Below are 21129 nucleotides of genomic sequence, written 5' to 3'. Positions count from 1 at the left end.
AAGTGCCAGTTTGGCATTGCTTATTTGGGGTGATAAGTGATTTTTTAAAAATTTTGAGAAGCACAACCTGTTTGATAAATTGTAAGAAAATCATTTATTGTTAAAAATTGTTGTGAGAGAAAGCTATAAGGGAAAGCAGCAAATGAGGTGCTTTCATTTTCGATTATGCAGAAATCAGTTTCGAATAGGCATTGGGTTTAATAATTATGCGGCAATCATTTTCTGATTATGTGTAAAATCAATACCAACAACACTTTTAACAAAAATTTTACCAAACGCCAAATTGCTTTCTCTCGCAGCTGATTTCTCTCATAGCAAATCTGATAGAGATTATTTTCACAGCACAGCAATGTCAAACAGGCCCTAAGATGATGATTATACAATTGCATTTGATCAAACTATGCTATTAATGGAGTGAGTTAATGAAAGAATTCATCATCTAAACCTACCACGAACAAAATATATGTCAGTGTAAATAGACACAACAAAGTGAAATACTATAATACTTATAGATGCAAAAGTTAGATATTTTACATATATGCAAGAGTCATCCTCATGACTTCAAATTACAAATTTAAGTTCACATATTACTTTCCATAAGCTCACAAACTAACAACACTAATAATCATCTAAAAACTCACTAATTAACATATATAATAAAACATTCATAATTTCAAAATGAGACCAATAAAGCAACAAAAACAAAAGCAATAGCAGCACTTGTAGTGTTTCTAAGGTGGGAAATGCACTTGTGGTGTTTCCAATATATGGGATGTGGCCTCCTTCAAGCATTTTCATTGAGCAATTGCTCAACAAAAACTATTTTGATATCAGCATCAAGTGACTTGAACATATATATTTTGTTGGTTTATCCAAAATGATTTGTAATGCTGTAATTTGATTCATAGCAAAAAAAACCCCATTTCCTTGACTTTTTTGGCAATATCTGAACAATCTTCATTACCTTTTAAGAAAGCATCAGTTACCATTTGCATATTTTTTCCTAGATATTTCAAACAAATATTCCAATGTAGTCACAATTCTATCTTCATCACTTGAGCCTATTTTCCCGTTGTTTTGACTAGCCACAAATTGCCTACCCTCCTTGTTTATTGACATGGGAGATGTATCATTGTCATCACTAGCATCAACTACATTATTTCCTTTGTTCTTCCATCATCTCACTTGGGACTTCAACTCCTTTTCCATTAGCATGTCCTTTCCAAAAATATTAGCAAGTCTATCAAATAATGGGAATGATTTGTTCCTCCATTCAGCTGCATTTTTGTGGTGCTAAATAAAATAAGGCACCACTTAGTTTATGTTTAGCCATGTAACAAAAATAATAATAATAATAATAATATTTCTTTGTAATGAAATATAAGAGAGTAGTACCTGCACATAAATCTCCCAAGCTTCATTACTGTCCCTTTCAATGCATTTTTTCACATCATTCCCTGCAAATGCACTTGTGTTTATGATGTCATAAATTATACTATATTTTTTTTTCCACCTCTTCAACTTTGATTCAATGTGTGGATTTTCCTTTAGCTTCAGCACCAAGACATAGATTATTCCAAACCTTCTCTATTTGAAGCAAAGTACATATTTGAAATTACCAGTCTCACAACGATGGCCTCCAACCACAAAATCTTCAAGCACTGTCAGCAATTGATCTTCCTCAAATTTAGACCATGACCGCCTAGTTTGTTTCTTCCCTTGCTTAAAGTTCAATATAATACTCATAATCAATATTCAAATTGCAAAGTGCTGGTGTCTCAAATACAAATTGAACAGAAACCACAAATTAGCTAGTTATTCCTAGTTGCCCTTCACTCATTATAGAGTTGCAAGGACAAGTCATCCCTCCATGTAGTCCATTGATTGGATGCTTCGACAATGCCAATTGTATCACCTTCTACCATATTTTCAGCCTTACTAATTTCATTCACTTCAGACTCCATTGGATCCATGGACATTTCCCTCCTAATGAGATTATGCAAAAGACAACAAGTTGTAATTTTCCAACATTGCATCATTATAGGGTAAAAAGACGGACTCCTTATTATTCCCCACCTAGCTTTCAACAACCCAAAACACCGTTCTATTATATTTCTTTCTTTTGAATGCCTCATATTGAAATATTCTTGATGATTTGCAGTTGTATATTCATCTCTCCATTCGAATATATGATACCTTGTTCCTTTACACGGTGCAAGAAATCCCTCACAATTTGTGTAACCACACAAGGTAATAATAAGCTAATAACCAAAAATTGACAATTCCTATTAGTGTTGGTATATAAATTTAATTCAAAAATGCATATAAAATGAACAATGACTAATGGCCTTACCTGTAGGAACTTTTAACTCATTCGGCCTAGTTATGGCATCACGAAGGACTCGAGAGTCAGATGCAGATCCCTCCCAACTCAGCAATACAAATATAAATCGCATGTCATGTGAGGAAACAACCAACACATTTGTTGCAATTTCACCCTTCATAGTTTGATATCATGGTCTGTCAGTTTCATGCACAAGAACTTTAATGTAAGTTCCATCTAGCGCTCCCAAGCAATTCTATTAAAAACAAATGTTACCTTTAATTAAGTTCTAAAGATTTCAAAACAAGATAGAGCAATTTCTCCAAATTTCCAATACATATTAATAAACATACCTTAAAACATTTCCATCTATATTCGGTGCAGTTCTCACCCACAGATTCCAATACTCTCAACAGCCTACCTTGCAATCTTAAAATTCCTTGCAACACAGAGTTGAAGTACTTACTTGTGGTATCACCCGATTGAATAAATCTACTTCTAATAGTAAGATTCTTAACATGATGTGCAAGTACATGTAAGAATATACACACTTGCTCCTCCAAAGTAACCAAACCATCATTTTTTACCCTTCCAATAGCGTGAAGCAACTCACATAATATATCAAGCGTCCTTAAATCCATTTTTAGTTTGCTCACACACACTACATAATTCTCTAATGTACTGTTTAGATAATGCAACCGAGTCTCACCTCTAACAAAGAAACGATTAGTAAGGTCACATCTTTCTATAAGTCGTTGATTCCTCCTCATTTTGAACATTATAAGCACAAGGACATACACACATTGTCTCTAAATTCCACATCTCCAATAGTAATATCAACAAAATCTTTCTTCGATCATTATCTAATAAATCATAAAAAATTGAAAGGGATGTGATCCATGACAAGAAAAAAAACTCATGAGTTGAGACATGTATATGAACATTCAAGACTTAAAATGAAATCAAAATAGATAAACCATTCTCGTAGAACAGTTTGGAGTTTGGACCTAAGCCCTTAAAATCAACAACAATATATTATACAAAGTAAAGCTGATTGAAAGCCAAGCCAACAATGGCATTCAAGGCTCACTTGGGGTGTGTTTCTACACCTAAGAAGAACGATCTCCACATGCATCTACCTTTAATTAATTATCTTATATGTCCTCATTTAAAAAGCACATTATATAATTACCCAAAAAAAGAATATAGTATGAAAAATCAGCTACATATATCAGGTTAAGCCATTTGATAAATCTGTTCTATTAAGTTTGTGCATATGATATTTCTCTCAATATATTCCTTTCACATCTAGGTAGCAAGCAAGAGGCCCTACTTAGAACTGTGTAGCTTTGTGTTCTACTTCCAGCTATCAATTCAACCTTAATTAAAACGTTTATCATTCCATCCATCAATTTGTTCATATCTTCTCATTCCAAACAAAAACCCCATAATCAAAACAATTCAAAAACCCTAGAAAAATACCCAAGTATAATCCAACCAAAATTAACCAATAAAAAGCATAACTCTCATTAGATTAAGCTAACTACAAACAAACCCATAATCAAAACTTAAAAATCAAACCAAGAAATAGCATATTGAACCTATCAAATATCACTAGAGAGAGAGAGATAGAGAGAGAAAGAAGAGTGGAAAGAAAGGACGAGAGTTGAACAACTAACCTGAGTCAGTGAGAGCGCATAGCACAAGAGGAAAGCAAAGCACAATGGATGAGGAGAGTAGAGCAACATCGAAGAGAAAGAGCGAGAGAGTCTAAGTTGGATAATGACATACTCGCTCGTCAAAAACAACGACTTTGTTATTTAGTGGCACCTTCATGCACCTCTCTATTTTGCGCAAGTGAATGAGGCGTTTTTAGTGGGCACGGACTCTCTAGTATTATTTAATTTAAAGAAGTTCTTCACCAAACATGGGTTGTTGGGTGTTATTTAAGCTAGTCCAGTCCAATGAGGCCTACCAAACAAGGCCTAAAGGAGATATCAAATTGCCACTTAAACATGAAATGGAAAAAATTAACTGTTAAAGTTACTCCATCCGAGTAGTCAAAGGCTGGAAGGGATATGTCAAAAATAATATATCTAAAAACTTGATGTCAAATATTATTTTAATATTTTTTAGTCATAGACCCCACTATTATTTACTCTTTTTTAAGACTTCATGCATCATATAGGCTCCATTTACTTTAAAAAAATAATTAAATAATACGATATTTGGGTATTTTCGGGTGGGGTTAAATTTTTCTTAAGTGTCAAATTACCACATAAGCCATCAAATCCAAATTTAACATTTTGCATTTGACATGTCCCTTGGCGATGCTTTTAAAATAAAAGGCCAACTTGTAATTTTGGTATTTGTAGATACCTCCAACTTTAGTCCCATAATTGTTGAGGCTTAATTGCTTGAATACCTCCAAAATTATGGTCAAATCTCATTTCCGTGCAAGTTAAAGTGACCCACATTGTATAAGGTCTGACATTTTAATATGGACTTTTATTTATAATTTTATGTAATTTTGTTGTATGTTATGGGTTTAGGGTTAAACTTGAATTGTTTGCTTAAGCTTATATTAAGTTATGAAAGCCCAAACTTATTTGAAGTTACAAAAATCCAAGCTTATCTTAAGTTATAAAGCACAAACTTATATTAAGTTATTAAGCTCACACTTATACTAAGTTATGAAAGCCCAAGTTTATACTAGATTATGAAAGCCTAAGTATTTTAAGTGAATGGGTTTACTTTTTGTTAAGGTTTAATAGGCCGGTTAGATTTCAATGTTAGGGTTGAATTCGCTAAGTGATGTGTTTAAAAGGACAATTTTAGGGTTTTGGTCAACTATTTGACAACTGAAAAAAGTCCAAATAGAATGAGGGTGAGTTTCGAAAGAGAAAAGTTCTGACTTTCATTTCTGAAGTGTGGAGCTTAGGAGGAACGCTTCAGAAAAGTAACTATCTCTTCTTGGTTTAGATTTTTTACATATGAAACTAGACATCTAGAGCTTTCTATTGATACCAAATACTACTCATGAGAAGCAATCAAAGCTCAAGTTATGGCTGATTTCCTTTATTAGTTTACCGATGTAGAGCCACAAACATTACTATTTGATCAACCTGAGGCCAGTACAAAGAAGAAGATACGACCTAGCCTTTCACTTTGGACTCTACTTGTTGACACTTTGGACTCTACTTGTTGATGGTGAGATCTAGTACACCATAAGGTTTGGGCTCAAGGCCTCGAATAATGAAGCCGAGTATGAGGAGTTTCTTGTGGGACTATGCTTAGCCCACAAGCTTGGGGCTAAACAAATTTTCATTTTACGACTCATGCTTCAAACATCGAGCTTTTCAAGTTGGTGACCTAGTACTTCCTAAGGTCACGCTTGCTACTCGTAATCCTGCAGAGCGAGCTCCAATAGAGAAAATCTTACCTTAAAAATTGTCAAGTTTAGATGAAGAACAACCACCTAGTTTTTGAGTTATGTCAAAATGTATGGACATCAATGCATTCATGCATAATACAAAAAGGATCAATGTTCAACAAAAAAATACACCAAGCCAACTCCATAATAGTAGAGTGATGGAAAGACAAACATACAAGTATCTCAAAACAAGTACATGTACAATCCAACCAAAGGGGTTCTCGCTCAAAGACTCCATGGATAATTTTCATGCTAATATTTAGCTTGGTGTACAAGAAGGATGACCTAGCCTAATTAGGTTAGAGAGGTCCCACCTTCATCAACACCTCCAGTCATGGTCTCCCTAAACATACCGATCTCAAAGGTGCCTATTTCTGTATCGGACCCACTCAATTTGGGTTGGGGCTTCGCCAAAGTCAAGCTCACCTCGTGTAAGAGCATCCTCTCAGATCATCCAATGAACAGTCTGGTAGCCCTTTTTCATCGGTTTCATGCAACACTAAAAGCCCTCATCTGAGTAAGCTAACCTGAGCACCTTGATCTCTTTAGAAGACTTGAAGTCTTCAATCACCTTCTCATTGGCCGACCTCATTTCTGCCACCTCATTAGTAAGCTTCGTCACTTGTTTTGAATCACCCCAACATCCTTAGCATGCGTCTCAACCACACATTTAAGCTCGAACTTGGCATCACCGACTTTCTTCCTCTCAACGTCAACCACTGATCTCAGCTTGGTGATGGGAAGGTCACTATTTTCCTTCTTCTTTTCAAGTTCCTGGATATGAGTACTTTGCTTCTTAAGGGTGTCGTGATCTCCAGCTGAGCATGATATTGAAGCTAAGTCCCCTGCAAAAAAAAAAAAAACAAAGAGAAAAAAAAGGTGAGTGGAGCTAAGCATTAGTCCGAGAAAGACCACATAGAGCAAGCTTTACCTCTAGTGTGGCTTGCAAAGCCACATCTATCTTTTTATATGTGAACTTCTCCTCATAACCTTCTAGCTTGGTATCCCTGATGCCAGCATGACATGTTATAAAGAACGAGTTAGTGGTTGAGTTGATCCGCAAGCATGAGGGGTTAGCTGGTTGTTGATGCACATTATCGTCATCAACCATTCGCTTCTTCGAATTGGGCTCCACCAAATGAAAATTCATAAAATAAAATTAAAAAATATATTCAAAAGTATGCAACTTCCACCTATCCTCATCCCCATCCCCATCCCTCTACTCTCTCTTCCTCCTTCTCCCTCTGATCTCTTTCTCCTCTAAGAAGGTCTTTAGGTTCAAACTAGTGGGGGAACAAATAGAGAAGCGGGTCGAACCCACATATCATCTGTCATTGTTCCTTCGTTTTCACTTCATCATAAGATCTCTCCCAACCACTAAAACCCTTTCATTTTCTCATAATATTTCACCTAGAGCTTCAATATTTTATGGGTTTTTAAATGAGATGCTAGAGCAGAAGATCAAAGCCCCAGAAAACAAAGGGTTCTATGTCAGAATGAAGCTCTTGCCTAGCAAAAATGGAAAATCAGTACACCAATTAGAAAAAGAAAAACATAAATTGCAAATGGATTATTTGGCTCTCCATGTCCTTGTACTTCTTCAGCTCATAGCTCATCAGCAATCACCCCAATCAGAACAACAACACACCTCCCTCTCCAAAACCCATTTCTCAAGTGTATCGAGCACAAATAACATCACACCAAAACAAGGTTAATAATCCGATTTCTTTTATCCCAAAAAAAAAAACTATATTTTTCTTTCTCTAACTTTTAGACTCGGATTGGATTGAGAGGTTAGTGACGAGGAACAAGCATCTTTGACGGATGTACCCTAGCCATAACCCACCAACCTATGGAATTACTCTCCAACCCAACCACCCTTTTTTTGTTTCTCCCTTCCCCGATGCACACTCCTCCTCTCCTTCTGCTGTTCTTCTCATGTTCATCTTATTTCAACTCTCAATCAACCTTAGAATGCAAAACCATGGGTGATCTTGAAATTTGTTTTCACCATTTGGCTCAACATTGAAATATGAAAAGAAAATAATTTTAAGGTTTTTTTTTTTTTTTTTGGTCTGAAAATACATTTTAAGGTTGGATTAGCTGTTCGATGGTTTTTATTATTGAGGGAGAGGGGAAAGATCAGGGGAAAGGGGATAGCAGGCTAGGCTGGGAGGGATGGTGGTGGCGATGTGGAGAAGATGGTGGTTGCTCATCTTTTAACTTTTTTAAATTTAGGCCCTTATAAATATTTTAATTATTTTAAATATTAAGAATATTTTATTATGTTGTGGGCTTCACTTTGCCACATCATCCACTCAGATTGGTGGGTAAATAAGCCACATATATGAAATTACTTAAACAACCTTGCCACGTCAGCATTTTTTACGGTCTTTTGGATGGTGTTAACAATGGGAGTAAAGTAAAACACAAGACCACGGTCAAGGAGATTAAGTGGACAACTTTAACTTTGTGGAGTAAATTGAGATTTGAGTAGGGATGGCAATGAGCCGGTTTGAGGTCAGGTATGGCAATACCATTTCTGTCCCTGTCCCCGTATGGGGAATGCCTCCCAAACCTGCCCCGATTCCCCGAATTTTCTATTTTTTTAAAAAAAATCATTATACTTTATAACAAAATAAATATGAAATAAATAAAAAATTCTCATCTTGCATGCTCTTCAAATTGATTCTGCAACCAAAAAAAGAAAGCAAAGAGAAAGCCAAGTTATAAGAATATAGCCAAAACAACTAAGGAAAGTGAGAGGGAAAGCAAACTATAAGCACTCCAGTACAAAAATTCGTGATAAACCCAAAAACCAAAATCAGATCCCAAGATCAAATATTAAAATAAATTGTTATACCTTGTAACGAAAATATTTATTATTTTTACTTGTTATATTATATTATATATTTATTAATTCAAAATAAATATGACTTGTTCGGTCGGATTCAGGAGATGAGAGATAACAATACTATTCTCGACCCATCGTCAACTGAGGTTTTTTAAAATTCGGGAATCCTTGTATCTGCCCCAACTTTCCTCCAAAATCTCTTTCCGTTGGGTGCCGGGGACCCGACACAACGAAAATTTTTACCATCTCTAAATTTGAGTAAAGTTTCGAAAGGTAATACAATAAATAAGTCTGTGCAATTATAATGAATGATTTTGTCATGCAAGGTGCGTTGGCAAGCTGCTCTGACACGTGTACAATTTAAAACGAAGGAACATTTTATTTCCAGTTGGGCCCAGTTCCGAAAAAAGGTTTTTGTTTTGTGGATAAGCGGACCCCATCAAACTTATATCTACTAAATGTCACCTAGCACTTTGTATTATGCTTGCTGCTGTCCTGCTGCCGACTCAATACACAAAATACAATAATTCCAATAAATAAAAAATAAATAAATAAAAAAGAAGAAACAAAGAGCGATCGAAATTGGCGCCCCTTTTTTCTTTCTCTTTCTCTCTTTCTTTTCCTGGAAAGCAAAATAAAAAGTTGAAAACAAATTATAAGAAAACGCCCAACCAATCAATCGCCTCGTATGTAAATTCCATTACTGGTGAAAAAGTGGAAATTATCGCCTTTTTTTCTGATTTCCTTCACTTAAATTCATCGCCATGTCATTGCGTAGACGAACCTTGCTCAAGGTCATCGTTCTCGGCGACAGTGGGTACGTTCTCTAGGCCTAGGGTTTCTAATTGTACGGGCGGCTATTGCATATGTATCTACATTTATGTTTGTTAATTTTATATCTTTTCGTTTTAGGGTTGGCAAGACGTCGTTGATGAACCAGTATCCTTCAGGATCTGTGAGATTATTTTTGTTTTTTGTTTTCCAATTTCTGGTTGGAATTGTATATTTTCCTGATTTTGTCCGATCTATGAAATCTATATATATATTTTTTCAATGTGAATCTTTTCTTAGATGAATTTTAGTTTAATTTTGGCTTCTTGGTTTGAACATTTAGCTTAATATGGTTATGATCGACATATGGGCATCGTTTATATTAATGGGGTATCAGTTTAATCATATATTTAATTTGCTGTTAGACTTTGTAGTTCTTAAACTGGTAATTTAGATATGTGCATAAGAAGTTCAGTCAGCAGTATAAAGCTACAATAGGTGCTGATTTTGTCACGAAAGAACTCCAAATTGATGACAGGCTCGTCACTTTACAAGTGGGTTTTCTGGTTCAATGGTATTTGAATGTTCTATTCAGTTGAATTCAGGATAGTTTAGTTGGAAAGTTTAGTGCTAATATATGTCGATTTTTCTTTTTTCTCTTTCCTCTGGAAGATTTGGGACACAGCTGGGCAGGAAAGATTTCAGAGTCTTGGAGTTGCATTTTACAGAGGGGCAGATTGCTGTGTTCTAGTTTATGACGTTAATGTAATGAAGTCCTTTGATACTCTCGAGAATTGGCATGAGGAGTTTCTCAAGCAGGTTTGATTCGCGCCTTTCTTGGTTATATATTTATCTGGTATTTGCTCTTGTTAAACAATCGTATGTGTTACGTTGTTGGATTCCCTAGTAGGACATTATGTTGGAAACATATGTAGGTGCAGTCCTTGTTAGTTATCTGGTAACATAGCATGTCGAATTTTCTAATAAGAGAATTTAACTCATAAATGTTTTTATACATAGACACACACGCACATATGATGCTTTGAGTAATTTCAAGTTATCTATATATCATCTGAGTATTTAGGACTTCTCCCATTTTGCTCTAATGTCTTGTTGCTTGTGTGAATGGTACATTGTGTTTCTCAGTTATCAATTATTCAAACAAATACCTGCGTTGACAGAAAACACTTGAATTAACACTGGCAGCATTGGCACAATGGAAATAGTACTACTTTAGACTTTAGAGAAGTAGTATCAGTTGTGCATTACTTTCCTTTGTACTGTGTGTTCCAAATTCTGATTAAAAGTGAGCTACTTTGGTTTATCCTAGAGTGGCTACTTAATAAAAATAATTTTCGTTTGTAGGGGTTTTGTAGACTGAAGATTAATATGGCGGGAGGGAAGAGAGGGACAGTAGTTTAGAACTTATAAACAGTAGAGAGAGAGAGAGAGAGAAGTAACCAGAAAAAGGAGGAAGAATACATAATAGCATTTTTAAAATAAAAACTAATACAATTCTAAATAGGTTTAGCTTTAATTCTTCCTATTTTCCATTCCCTCTTGCTCAGTTCTCTCAGATTTCATCCATCTCTCTCTCTCTCTCTCTCGGTAAGTGCAAGAGTTTTTTACTTTAGTGTGCAAGCAAACTACAAGAACCTATATTGGGGCATCAATACTCCTTTTCTTGGGACCTTTCTCTCGTATGTAAGAAGGGGTTCGGGAATGTCTATTTATGGATGAAAGGGTGCATATCTAAGTTCTATCCTTCCTTTCTTGCTTCAGTTAAAAATAGTTCTAGAATTTGCAGGAGATTTCTTGCAGATGGGGATCCTATTAAGCATTAAAGATAAGGACACTTTTGGGTTCATTGGTTGATGCTTAAGTCAGTTGTCAAATGACTTGCAGCCATCCAGCACGGTGGTGTGATTCTGATTACCGAATGTTGTTGTGTGGTATGTTTTTATGGTTTAGTTGAGAGAGAGAGAGAGAGAGAGAGTTGAGCTTCTGTGGTGTAGGATTTTTGCTTTCCTTCTTGTGTTTGTTTTTCAATTAGCTGCTTTTCTCTTTATTCTCTAATTTTTTACATGCTTTTTACCAGTTTCTTTTGTACCTCCCTGAATTTTCTTCCTAGTTTCTCATTCTGGGAACGTGATTTCCTTGTTTCATGTTATTAATTGTCCTTTTTTTTTTCCCTAAATTAATTTAGTTCATAAAATGCAGTAGCTTGATAAGAGTGTAGCTAAGCAGTATCGAAAGTTGTAAATATACCTTTCTTGCCTAAGCAGTTCTGTAATTTGAATTTTTTTTTTTTCAGAAAATGATTTATCTTTTTTATTTAATGCCAGGCCAACCCTCCGGATCCCAAGACATTTCCATTTATATTGCTTGGTAACAAGATTGATATTGATGGGGGGAATAGTCGGGTGGTAAGGATACATGGTCCATTGTGCTGGCCACAATTTGTCCATGATACATTATTCTAATTATCATCTTTACAGGTTTCTGAGAAGAAAGCAAAGGACTGGTGCACATCAAAGGGGAATATCCCTTACTTTGAGACATCAGCAAAAGAAGATTACAATGTTGATGCTGCATTCCTTTGTATTGCGAAGACTGCTCTTGCAAATGAACATGAGCAGGACATGTAAGTTTATATTGAGTGCTAACACATTGTTCTGTAGTTTGCATTGTATGCTATTGATATTCTGGAGTAAGCAAATTTCTATTTTACTATTTTTAGAATATACTTAGTTTCCTCAGCTACTCCAGATCAGAGAATGAGAATCAGCTGTTTTTTGGAATCATTTGCGCACAGTTGATAGACAGCACACCTCTATTACATGAAGGACATAAACGTAGTGAAATATTCTCCTTAAAACTTAATTTGAGATCATCTAGGGTGACAATAGTGGTAAGGTGTGGATAAAGCCTGGTTTCACCAGTCTCATCAGAGGATGGGCATTTGATCTTTGATCTTCTGGGATGCTGTTATAACAGTTTAGAGTTAAGAATTAGATAAGTAGCGAACGTGAATCATTCGCCTCTAAAGATCTTTGCAACAAGCTTTGTTGTTTAGATCAATAAGGAAATGATTTTGATGCATTTTTTCCTTGTGATCTCAAAAACCTTATCCATAACCTTACAGTGTCCCCAACTTTTCATCGCACTAAAATGTCTCAAACTTTCCATCACACTACAACGCCCCTGCTTTTCCATCATCGTACAATGTCCCCACCTTTCGGTCACCTTACAAAGTCCCTCACCTTTCCATCTAGAATGTTTCTGTCATTCTGCTATTATTGCTGCATGCTGTTATTTTCATATTCTGGAGCTTGCTATGAGATACATTTATGACCCATTTAAACATGATGTTTTATCATTTTTTTCCATTTCCGTTTTACTTGCAGATATTTCCAAGGCATCCCGGAGGCTGTTTCAGAGTCTGATCAAAGAGGGGGTTGTGCATGCTGAATTTATTTGAGCAATTCACCTGGGCTGCCTAAATTTTTCATTTTTTATTCTCCCGATTCATAGCCATTGTTTGTACACGCTGTATACTAAGTTATTTCTGTTTAGCCATGCTTTGACTTTTGCCATTTTGACTTTGTGGAAAGTAGTCCTGTTTTTGTCAGATGAACTCCAAGAAACTCAAACTGTAGGAACCCCTTTTTGGATTGTCTCACCATGAGTTATTGCTTCTACTTTCAAAACGGAATCGATGCTTCTAGTTTTGCCTTGTGAGAATCAACTTCATGGAATCTTTAAATTAACTTTTGGGTAACAGTTACTTATGTGGTCTTAAGCTATTATCTTTGGTTCTTCCTTATAACTTGTGTTTTCTTGTGTCCCAAGTATGTGGATTTTCATGTTTATTATACTATATTTGAGTTTAATTCAGCAAACCTTCAGTTCAAATGCATTGTAATCTCCCTTTCTCTCAGCTGTTTCTCATGCTTGTCCAAAATTACTTCACATTTTGGTTTTTTTCTTTTGGGTCTTTCCAGCAAATTTTCTTTTATATTTGTAAGCTGAAATTGGCATACCCCTTTATATCTTAAACTAAACTTCAGACTGTTATCGTACGTCATCATGTGTGCAAAAACTTCGTATGAATATATGAGTTGCGCCACTATGAAAGTCGCGCTACTAACATATTCAAGCGTCCTCTACTAACATTTAATAGATTATACTGAGAAGAAATTTAATATGACTAATAGCTTGATTAAGGCCCTCAGTGTTATTTCGAAAGATCAAATTATTACTTTGATGCCAAATTTTCCAACATATGGTCAAGATTCCTTTAAGAAAAGAAGGTGGAACCTGATGCTGCTGGGACATGATCCTCTACATTAGCAGCTGGGGGTTTCATACCAAAATTTTGATGCTTGATGCTTTAAAATAAAATTTGCCAAAAGGTTTGACAAAAAAATAAAATTTGCTGAAAGGGAAAATCCTTGATGCTTTAAAATGTCGACATTATTGATTGATCGATTTACCAAGAAAGCAACTATTGAAATAATTGGCCTGACAAAAGCAAAAGAAACCGTGTGCTCTCACTACGGTAACTACACGGTTTCCAACTTTACTCTCTCCTCTCTCTCTCTCTGCGTATCTCTTGACTGGGGCTGTTAGCTTTGGTTCTTGTTGTTGGATTCTTGTCTGATCTTGAGAAGTATTTTTTCTTTGTGAGTTTCTGGTTGGCTTGCTGGTCTTGTGCTTGTTGTCTTACCAATTCTATCTGGCTTTGTAATTTTTCTTTTGGTGTTCAGGTAACACTAAACTAAAGCTGCTGCCGTACTTCGTCTCCATTTCCATAATTTCTTTGTTCAGGTAACATTAAGATAAAGCATTTGCAGTTTTTAGTTGAGATGGCATCATATTTTTGTTTCAAATGTTGAAATTGGTGCATAGCATGATTATATGTTGAATTTCTCTGTTTCTCTCTGCTGAATTGGAAGTACAAAGTAATGTTCTCTTGTTTGCTAAGATGGACCATACTTTGAAAGTATGACGACATAACGTATAATATGGTCCAAATTGACATGTTTGCTGAGTTGTTGTTTCCTTTTCTTTTGCTCTAAAACTTGTTTTGCTGCTTATATGCCTTCAACGCCCGTATTTTTTCTCTGGTTCATTAAATCTTCGTTTACCCCAAAAAAAAACACCTCTTCAAAGTTCAATCCTTTTCATTTTTCAAGCCATTTATGATCATCTTTGCATTTATTCAGTCGAGTGTTTGGATTTTTGTATATTTAATTAGGGAACTTCTTGTTTCATTGAGTAGTCTTTGCAGCAGCAGCAGCAGCAGATTGCCAATGGCGTTGAGCACCCAAAGAACCTCTGCCTTTCTTCCTTCAGCTGATCAGTCGTCTCCTTGTCAATGGAACCACGATGTATTTTTGAGTTTCAGGGGTGTAGACACTAGAAACAGCTTTGTCTCCCATTTATACCACGAATTGCAGCACATGGGCATTAAAACATTCAAGGATGATCCAAAGCTTGAAAGAGGGACAACTATTTCTTCAGAGCTCTTCAATGCAATCCAAGAATCAAGGCTTGCAATCGTTGTTCTCTCGCAAAACTATGCTTCTTCTTCCTGGTGCTTGGAGGAACTTACAAAGATTCTCCAATGCATGAAATCCAAGGGCACAGTTCTGCCAGTGTTTTATAATGTGGATCCCTCTGATGTTCGAAAACAAAGCGGCAGTTTTGCAGGCGCGTTCGTTGAGCATGAGAAAAGGTTTAGGGAAGACATAGAAAAGGTGATGCGCTGGAGAGCTGCTTTAACAGAAGTTGCCAATTTATCTGGGTTGGATTCAAAGAATGAGTAAGCATGAATTAGCAACTTCTCCATATGTCTTAATAAGACCCATACTTGGGTTTTTTGTAAGCCAATTTTCACTTTGTTGTACCTTTAGACCTTGTTATATCTATGGCTTATACTTTTGACTTAATCATTGTTCTTCCTTGTAGGTGTGAAAGAAAGCTCATTGAAAAGATTGTTGAATGGGTGTGGAGCAAAGTGCATCGCACATACAAATTGTTAGATTCCACAGAGTTAGTGGGAATTAAGTTTACACCTGAGCAAATAGACTTGCTTTTATCTCCTTCAGATGATGTTTGTTTTATAGGGATATGGGGGATGGGCGGCATTGGCAAGACAAGCATTGCTAAGCTAGTTTATGAGAGCATTTCTATTCATTTTGAAGTTAGCTGCTTTCTTGCTAATGTTAGAGAGGTTTCTGAACGTGGTCATCTTGTTGATCTACAAAGACAGCTTCTTTTCCCGATCTTGAAGGAGCAAATTATTCGAGTTTGGGATGAACAGTGGGGTACCTATTTCATTAAGAATTGCTTATGTAATAAAAAGGTTCTTCTCATTCTTGATGATGTGAATGAATCAAGCCAACTAGATAAATTGGTTGGAGAAAAGGATTGGTTTGGTAAGGGGAGTAGAATCATCATTACAACTAGAGATGAACGGTTGCTAGTTAAGCATGATATGCAGATATCATACAAGGTAGAGGTATTAGGTGATGATGAGGCTCTTGAGCTCTTTAGTTGGAACGCCTTTAAAAAAATTGAACTTGAGGAAGGTTTTCAGGAATTGTCTAAGTGCTTTGTAAATTATGCTAAAGGCCTTCCATTAGCTCTTAAAATTTTGGGATGCTCTATGTATAAGAGAGATCGAGATGAATGGAAAAGTGAATTGGATAAGCTACGGAAAATTCCTGAGTCAACAATTTTCGATTTGCTCAAACTAAGTTATGATGGACTAGATGAGATGAACAAGAATATATTTCTTGATATTGCATTTTTCTATAAGGGAAAGGGCAACGAGGAAGTAATTGAAATACTAGATAGTTATGACTTATGTGGTCGTATTGGGATAAATGCTCTCATTCATAAATCGCTTTTAACTATCGTCCGAAATAACATTGTTGAGATGCATGATTTGATACAAGAAATGGCATTGGAAATTGTTCGCCGAGAGAATCCTGAAGAGCCTGGTGAACGCAGTCGATTGTGCCATCATAATGACATTTCTCATGTATTTCTAAACAATACGGTTACAAACAAAATATATTTTGTATTTTTTTTTTTTTGAAGAAATATGATTTCTTTGTAACTCAATTTTAGACTTGAATGTGGAATTAACTTTTCCTTTACTATTCTTTATTACAGGCAACTAACAAAATTCAAGGCATCGCCTTAAGGATGGCAGAACTTAAAGAGGTGGATTGGAATTGTGAAGCATTTTCTAAGATGCTTTACCTGAAATTTCTTGAATTTGATAATGTGATAATTTCTTCAAACCCCACATTTCTTCCTAATTCCTTAAGAATTATGAAATGGAATTGGTATCCTTCCAAAATTTTCCCATCAGATTTTCAACCAATTTTCCTTGTTAGAGTTGAGATGCGTCACAACAAACTTGTTCAGCTTTGGGATGGAAGAAAGGTAAGATTATTGACCCTATGCCATCTTACAAATTTTTTGAAAAAAGTAAAAGTTTTTTCAGTCGCTAATTATATATTCTACTTTGTTTTCTGAATTGTGCAGGACTTGCCCAACTTGAAATATATGGACCTTCGTTACTCAAAAAACTTGGCAACAACCCCAAATTTCACTCGCATTCCAAAACTCGAGGAGTTGTCTCTTGAAGGGTGTGAGAAATTAGTTGAGATTCATCCATCAATTGCAGATCTCAAATGGCTAAAAAGGTTGGATTTTGGCGGTTGCTCAAAAGTAAAAAAGATTCCAGAATTTTCAGGAGAAATGAAAAATTTGTTAATGCTTAATTTAGGGGGGACGTCCATTGAGAATTTACCTTCATCAGTTGGATGTCTTGTTGGCCTTTCTGCTTTGCATCTAAGCAATTGTAAAAATCTCTTGGGTCTTCCTAGTGCAATTTGTAATTTGAAGTCTCTTGCATGGCTTCTGGCGAATGGATGTTCAAATATTGAGGAACTCCCAGAAAACTTGGGAGAGATGGAGTGTTTAAAATGGCTTCGTTTGGAAGGGACTGCTATAAGACAGCTCCCGCGCTCTATTGTTCGTTTGAAAAATCTGGAATATCTACTTTTGAGTGGATGTGGATCAGAGGCTAAAAAATCAAGGTTTTGGTGGGGCCTTCCCTGCTTATCTCAAAGAAAAGATTTTGTGATGGGTTCGCTACATGGTTTATGGTCTTTAACGGAATTGGATCTGAGTGATTGTGGTCTTTGTGAAGGGGATCTTCCCGGAGATATTGGCTGCTTATCCTCTTTAAAAGAATTAAAGCTTAGTGGAAACAATTTTGTTACTCTTCCTGCAAGCATTAGAAATCTTTCTAAGCTTAAGTCATTTTACGTGGATAGGTGCCAAAGGCTTCAACAATTTCCTCATCTTACATCAAATTACTTAGTATATATAGACATAGACGATTGCACTTCCTTAATAATGTTTCCAGGTCTGCCAACGTGGAATGGAAACATAAGAAATTATGATGTTAAGTTGAGTTGTGTGAATTGCTTTGGATTGGTTGAGAATGAAGGCGGCTGCGATAGTTTAATACTTGGAGTGCTATGGAGATTCCTTCAGGTTCTGTCTTTCTATCTGTCTCTCGTTGTTTGCTAAAATAGTAATAGTAATAATTAACAAGTTACTAACCTATGCATGGTACAGGTACAAGTTGGCCAATTAAACATTGTAACTCCTGGAAGGAGAATTCCAGAGTGGTTCAAAAATCAAAGTGTGGGAGATTCCTTAGTTGTGGAGCTACCTCCGGATTCTTGTAGCACCTGGATGGGGTTTGCTTTATGTGCTGTCTTTGAAGAAGATCACCCAAATCCAGCTCATGACCTTTCTGAATTTGATTATTTTACAATTGACTGTTCCTCCGGAGAAAAAGAGCTTGCGTATGTTTGGTTAGAGATAGGGCATGTTGTGTCAGATCACCTTTGTGTATTTTATGTGTCTTGTGAGGATTGGAAGAGGCAATGCAGTCAGATGAAGATTTTATTCCAAACTTATTATGAGAGTCGTGCTAGGCCCTCAGACAGAAGAAATTGCTCAAGTATAAAGAAGTGTGGGTTGCGTTTGGTGCACGAGCAAGACGTGGAACAACTCAACCAAATCATGATGATGAATCAAGCCATCAACATCAGCATTACTGCTTCTCCTCGCAATTCAGCTGATGCAAGTGCAAGTGGTAGCTCTCAACAAAAATCTATCCGCTGCAAGAAAAGCTATGCTCTTGCCAAAGGGTTTTTAACAGAACTTGTAAAGATTTTCTCGCTCTTTTTAACAACTGCAGTTTTTATGAAATCTTTCAACAATGGTGAAAAATGGGGGTGCTTAGGACTTTTGATTTGGAGGGTAACCACTTTGATGTCCTACTTAGGCCTTGCCCCTCTTATTTTTCACTATTGCTAAAAAGTTTAATCAGAAGTGTTATTCTTAAGAGAGGAGCTAAATTTTTCCTAACTTTGTTAAAAACTCCTCCTCCTCAAGTGTCTCTGCATAAATACTTGAAAGGCCAATAACGCTCTTCTCACAATTGATATTGTTAGTAAGTCACCACCGTCTGTCTCCCAGCACTATCTGTACTTCTATGCTGCAATGTTCATACATTTTGCTGTGATGTAAATCTTTTTTGTTACTCCAATCGCTCATAAATAGGACATTTTGTAACTTTTTTTCCTGCATTGATAGTGTATAAAACCAAGAGTGCTGTTGAAGCATTGAGAATTGATCTGATCTTCAATTGCTTTGTTGGAACTCCTCCCTTGTCCGCCTCATTGATCATGTCTTTGATAGTTTGTGCAATCTCTTTCAATATGCAGTCTTGTCTTATTTATTTAGCATATCTTAGTTTTAAATAAATTATGCAACAGACTGGAATTATGAGAGGTTCATTAATATCACAATATGTTGATTAGGATTGGGCAGTGCTAGTTGTATTTTGAATTACACTGTAGTAATTAACTAGTTGTTAAACTCAGTGCCTATCATATAACTTTTGAATTAGGTTCTTTAGGGGAACTGTAGAAACCCCAAACTGTAATTGGATTGTCTCACTTTTAGGAATATGCTTCTGTGACTTGTGAGAATCAACAATTATGTTGGTATTTGGGGACAAACACTAAATGAAGGACTCAGTGCCATTATTATACATATGATCATTTTCATATAAGTCTGTACATCAAGTCATTATCACCATAAATATGGAGTTATGGCCTAATAACAACGTAACTGACAACTGACCATTTCCTATCATTAGTAGGATTGTAACTAAAATACTAGATAACACTCCCCCGAATCCTGCAGAATGAAGAAACTACATAGTAACGGAGATGGCGGCAGCGATCGGTTGTAGTAGTAGTAAAGGAACCAAAAAGAAGAACTCCAATCTCCAGAGTTGCAACAACGACAGGGGAACTTTTGCATGGACTCACGGGCTGACATTTTGTTAGTTTGAATTTCAAAGCACACCATGAACAATAAAATAAGGTATGTGGAAGAAAACCCAAGTAATAAAGAAAACATCACACGAGCAAAGCCCTGTAGGAACCAAGTGAGATAGATAAATGAAAAGAGAGTGTGGACAAAACACATCCTTTCAAAATAAAGATGGAAAAAGGAGAAAAAAAATAATAGGAGAAAAGTTCAAAAGGAGAAAATTGGATTGTCATAGTGATCACTATGAGTTACTTCTCCACGAGCATTGACAAGGCTCACGAACCATGAAATCGATGCTTCTAGTTGAGGGAGACAAATAAATTGACTTGTGATGGAATCAACAATTAGGTATGTTAACTCATTCATTATAGAAACAAATAAAATAAGGGATGAGAATCAACACAAACAATTACTAAAAGAATTTAGAGACATGGCGGGAGCAAGCTGCAGAGACAAGTGTTAGATTATCACGTGGGAAAACAGAGAGAGGGGTAGGGGTGGGGGAGAGACCGAAAAGTGAAAGGAAGTTTTTTTTGTTTTTTTGTTTCTAAATTTTTACGGGGGGAGCTTAAGGGAATGAATGGGAAGCACATGTAGAGAAGAGATAGATAGTGGAAAAATGGGGGGCTCAACAAAAGAGAAGGAAGGAGTCTTGATATGTTAGTTTTGATAAAAAATTGCTGAAATATCAGAAGCAAACACTCTTTCGGGCGAACGTATTTTCGTGGGTTGTGTAGAACTGAGGATTCTCAGATATATTAACCCATGCTGCAGTGGGTTCATGATGAATATCACACTGCAAGTTGTAAGCATTCAAAGAGCAGCAACTTTGAGCTAGCTTAAATAGTTGACCCTCAACATGGATGAGTCCCTTTCCCACAATGATGAAGCCCATGCATCCTCGTATTCTCGTTGCAGGCGCGGTGGTTGGATCATTTTCCCATTCATCATCGGTCTCTTTCTCTCTCTTGATCTCTTTTCTTTTAGTTTGTTAACTCATTCTAGTGATTGTCTAACATAATATTAGAGTTATAATTCTCATAATGCTATTTAGACACATAACATTGACCACCTTAGCTGACTACCTTATGTCACAGTTCATGTGTCAAGTAATGTCAATTAATGAATGTTGCCATGTGTATTCTATTTTATTTCATTTATTCTCTTTAATCCATAAAAAAAAACTGAAATAACAAATTAAAAAACCCTAGCTTCCTTGGTAAGTAGCCTCACGTCTATTCTCAACTCTTCCTCGCATCTCCAAAGCACTCCTGCCTGCATTGTTGTTGCATTGTGAAAAGAGTA

At 36.1% G+C, this 21129-nt stretch overlaps 2 protein-coding genes and 1 pseudogene across 7 annotated transcripts; 2 read left to right on the top strand and 1 right to left on the bottom strand.

Moving 5' to 3' along the window:
• Nucleotides 1-487: 487 nt before the first annotated feature.
• LOC148915809 (uncharacterized) lies at nucleotides 488-3981 on the bottom strand (annotated as a pseudogene). The gene is made up of 5 exons (XR_016128317.1): nucleotides 2677-3981; nucleotides 2354-2579; nucleotides 1620-1718; nucleotides 1396-1457; nucleotides 488-1218 (listed from the first exon to the last, which is right to left on the bottom strand). The product of XR_016128317.1 is annotated as an uncharacterized LOC148915809 (transcript).
• Nucleotides 3982-9166: 5185 nt separating this feature from the next.
• LOC103336199 (ras-related protein Rab7) lies at nucleotides 9167-13166 on the top strand. 2 transcript variants are annotated; one of them, XM_008239225.3, is made up of 7 exons: nucleotides 9172-9427; nucleotides 9523-9549; nucleotides 9836-9935; nucleotides 10054-10200; nucleotides 11727-11807; nucleotides 11880-12025; nucleotides 12789-13166. In XM_008239225.3, the coding sequence occupies exons 1-7, from the start codon at nucleotides 9375-9377 to the stop codon at nucleotides 12850-12852; spliced, it is 618 nt and encodes a 205-aa protein (XP_008237447.1). In that variant the 5' UTR covers nucleotides 9172-9374; the 3' UTR covers nucleotides 12853-13166. The 2 variants fall into 2 exon arrangements, with proteins under 2 accessions (XP_088911360.1, XP_008237447.1); XM_089055234.1 differs by lacking the exon at nucleotides 11727-11807 and having other exon boundaries at nucleotides 9167-9427.
• Nucleotides 13167-13760: 594 nt separating this feature from the next.
• LOC103336267 (TMV resistance protein N-like) lies at nucleotides 13761-19143 on the top strand. Of its 4 annotated transcripts, none has more exons than XM_089055225.1 (7): nucleotides 13761-13942; nucleotides 14151-14211; nucleotides 14666-15208; nucleotides 15355-16450; nucleotides 16567-16842; nucleotides 16945-17964; nucleotides 18049-19143. In XM_089055225.1, exons 1-7 carry the CDS (start codon nucleotides 13849-13851, stop codon nucleotides 18796-18798), a joined length of 3840 nt encoding a protein of 1279 aa, XP_088911351.1. In that variant the 5' UTR covers nucleotides 13761-13848; the 3' UTR covers nucleotides 18799-19143. The 4 variants fall into 4 exon arrangements, with proteins under 4 accessions (XP_088911351.1, XP_008237536.2, XP_088911353.1 ...); XM_008239314.2 differs by having other exon boundaries at nucleotides 13927-14066; XM_089055226.1 differs by lacking the exon at nucleotides 13761-13942 and adding an exon at nucleotides 13957-14053.
• The last annotated feature ends 1986 nt before the right edge of the window (nucleotides 19144-21129 follow it).

The sequence above is a fragment of the Prunus mume genome, linkage group LG6 (assembly GCF_029339155.1).
Source record: "Prunus mume cultivar Tortuosa linkage group LG6, ASM2933915v1, whole genome shotgun sequence".
Taxonomy (NCBI): domain Eukaryota; kingdom Viridiplantae; phylum Streptophyta; class Magnoliopsida; order Rosales; family Rosaceae; genus Prunus; species Prunus mume.
Note: the sequence above shows the minus strand (reverse complement) of the source record. Positions and strands in the feature narration are given on the sequence as shown.

Excerpts from the sequence above, each read along its gene's own strand:
- LOC103336267 (XM_089055225.1), top strand. The coding sequence starts at position 13,849 with ATGTCGACATTATTGATTGATCGATTTACCAAGAAAGCAACTATTGAA. Across the intron at positions 13,943-14,150 it reads AACCGTGTGCTCTCACTACG|GTAACACTAAACTAAAGCTG; the intron begins GTAACTACACGG and ends TTTGGTGTTCAG. Across the intron at positions 16,451-16,566 it reads ATGTATTTCTAAACAATACG|GCAACTAACAAAATTCAAGG; the intron begins GTTACAAACAAA and ends TCTTTATTACAG.
- LOC103336199 (XM_008239225.3), top strand. The coding sequence starts at position 9,375 with ATGTCATTGCGTAGACGAACCTTGCTCAAGGTCATCGTTCTCGGCGAC. Across the intron at positions 10,201-11,726 it reads ATGAGGAGTTTCTCAAGCAG|GCCAACCCTCCGGATCCCAA; the intron begins GTTTGATTCGCG and ends ATTTAATGCCAG. Across the intron at positions 11,808-11,879 it reads ATGGGGGGAATAGTCGGGTG|GTTTCTGAGAAGAAAGCAAA; the intron begins GTAAGGATACAT and ends TCATCTTTACAG.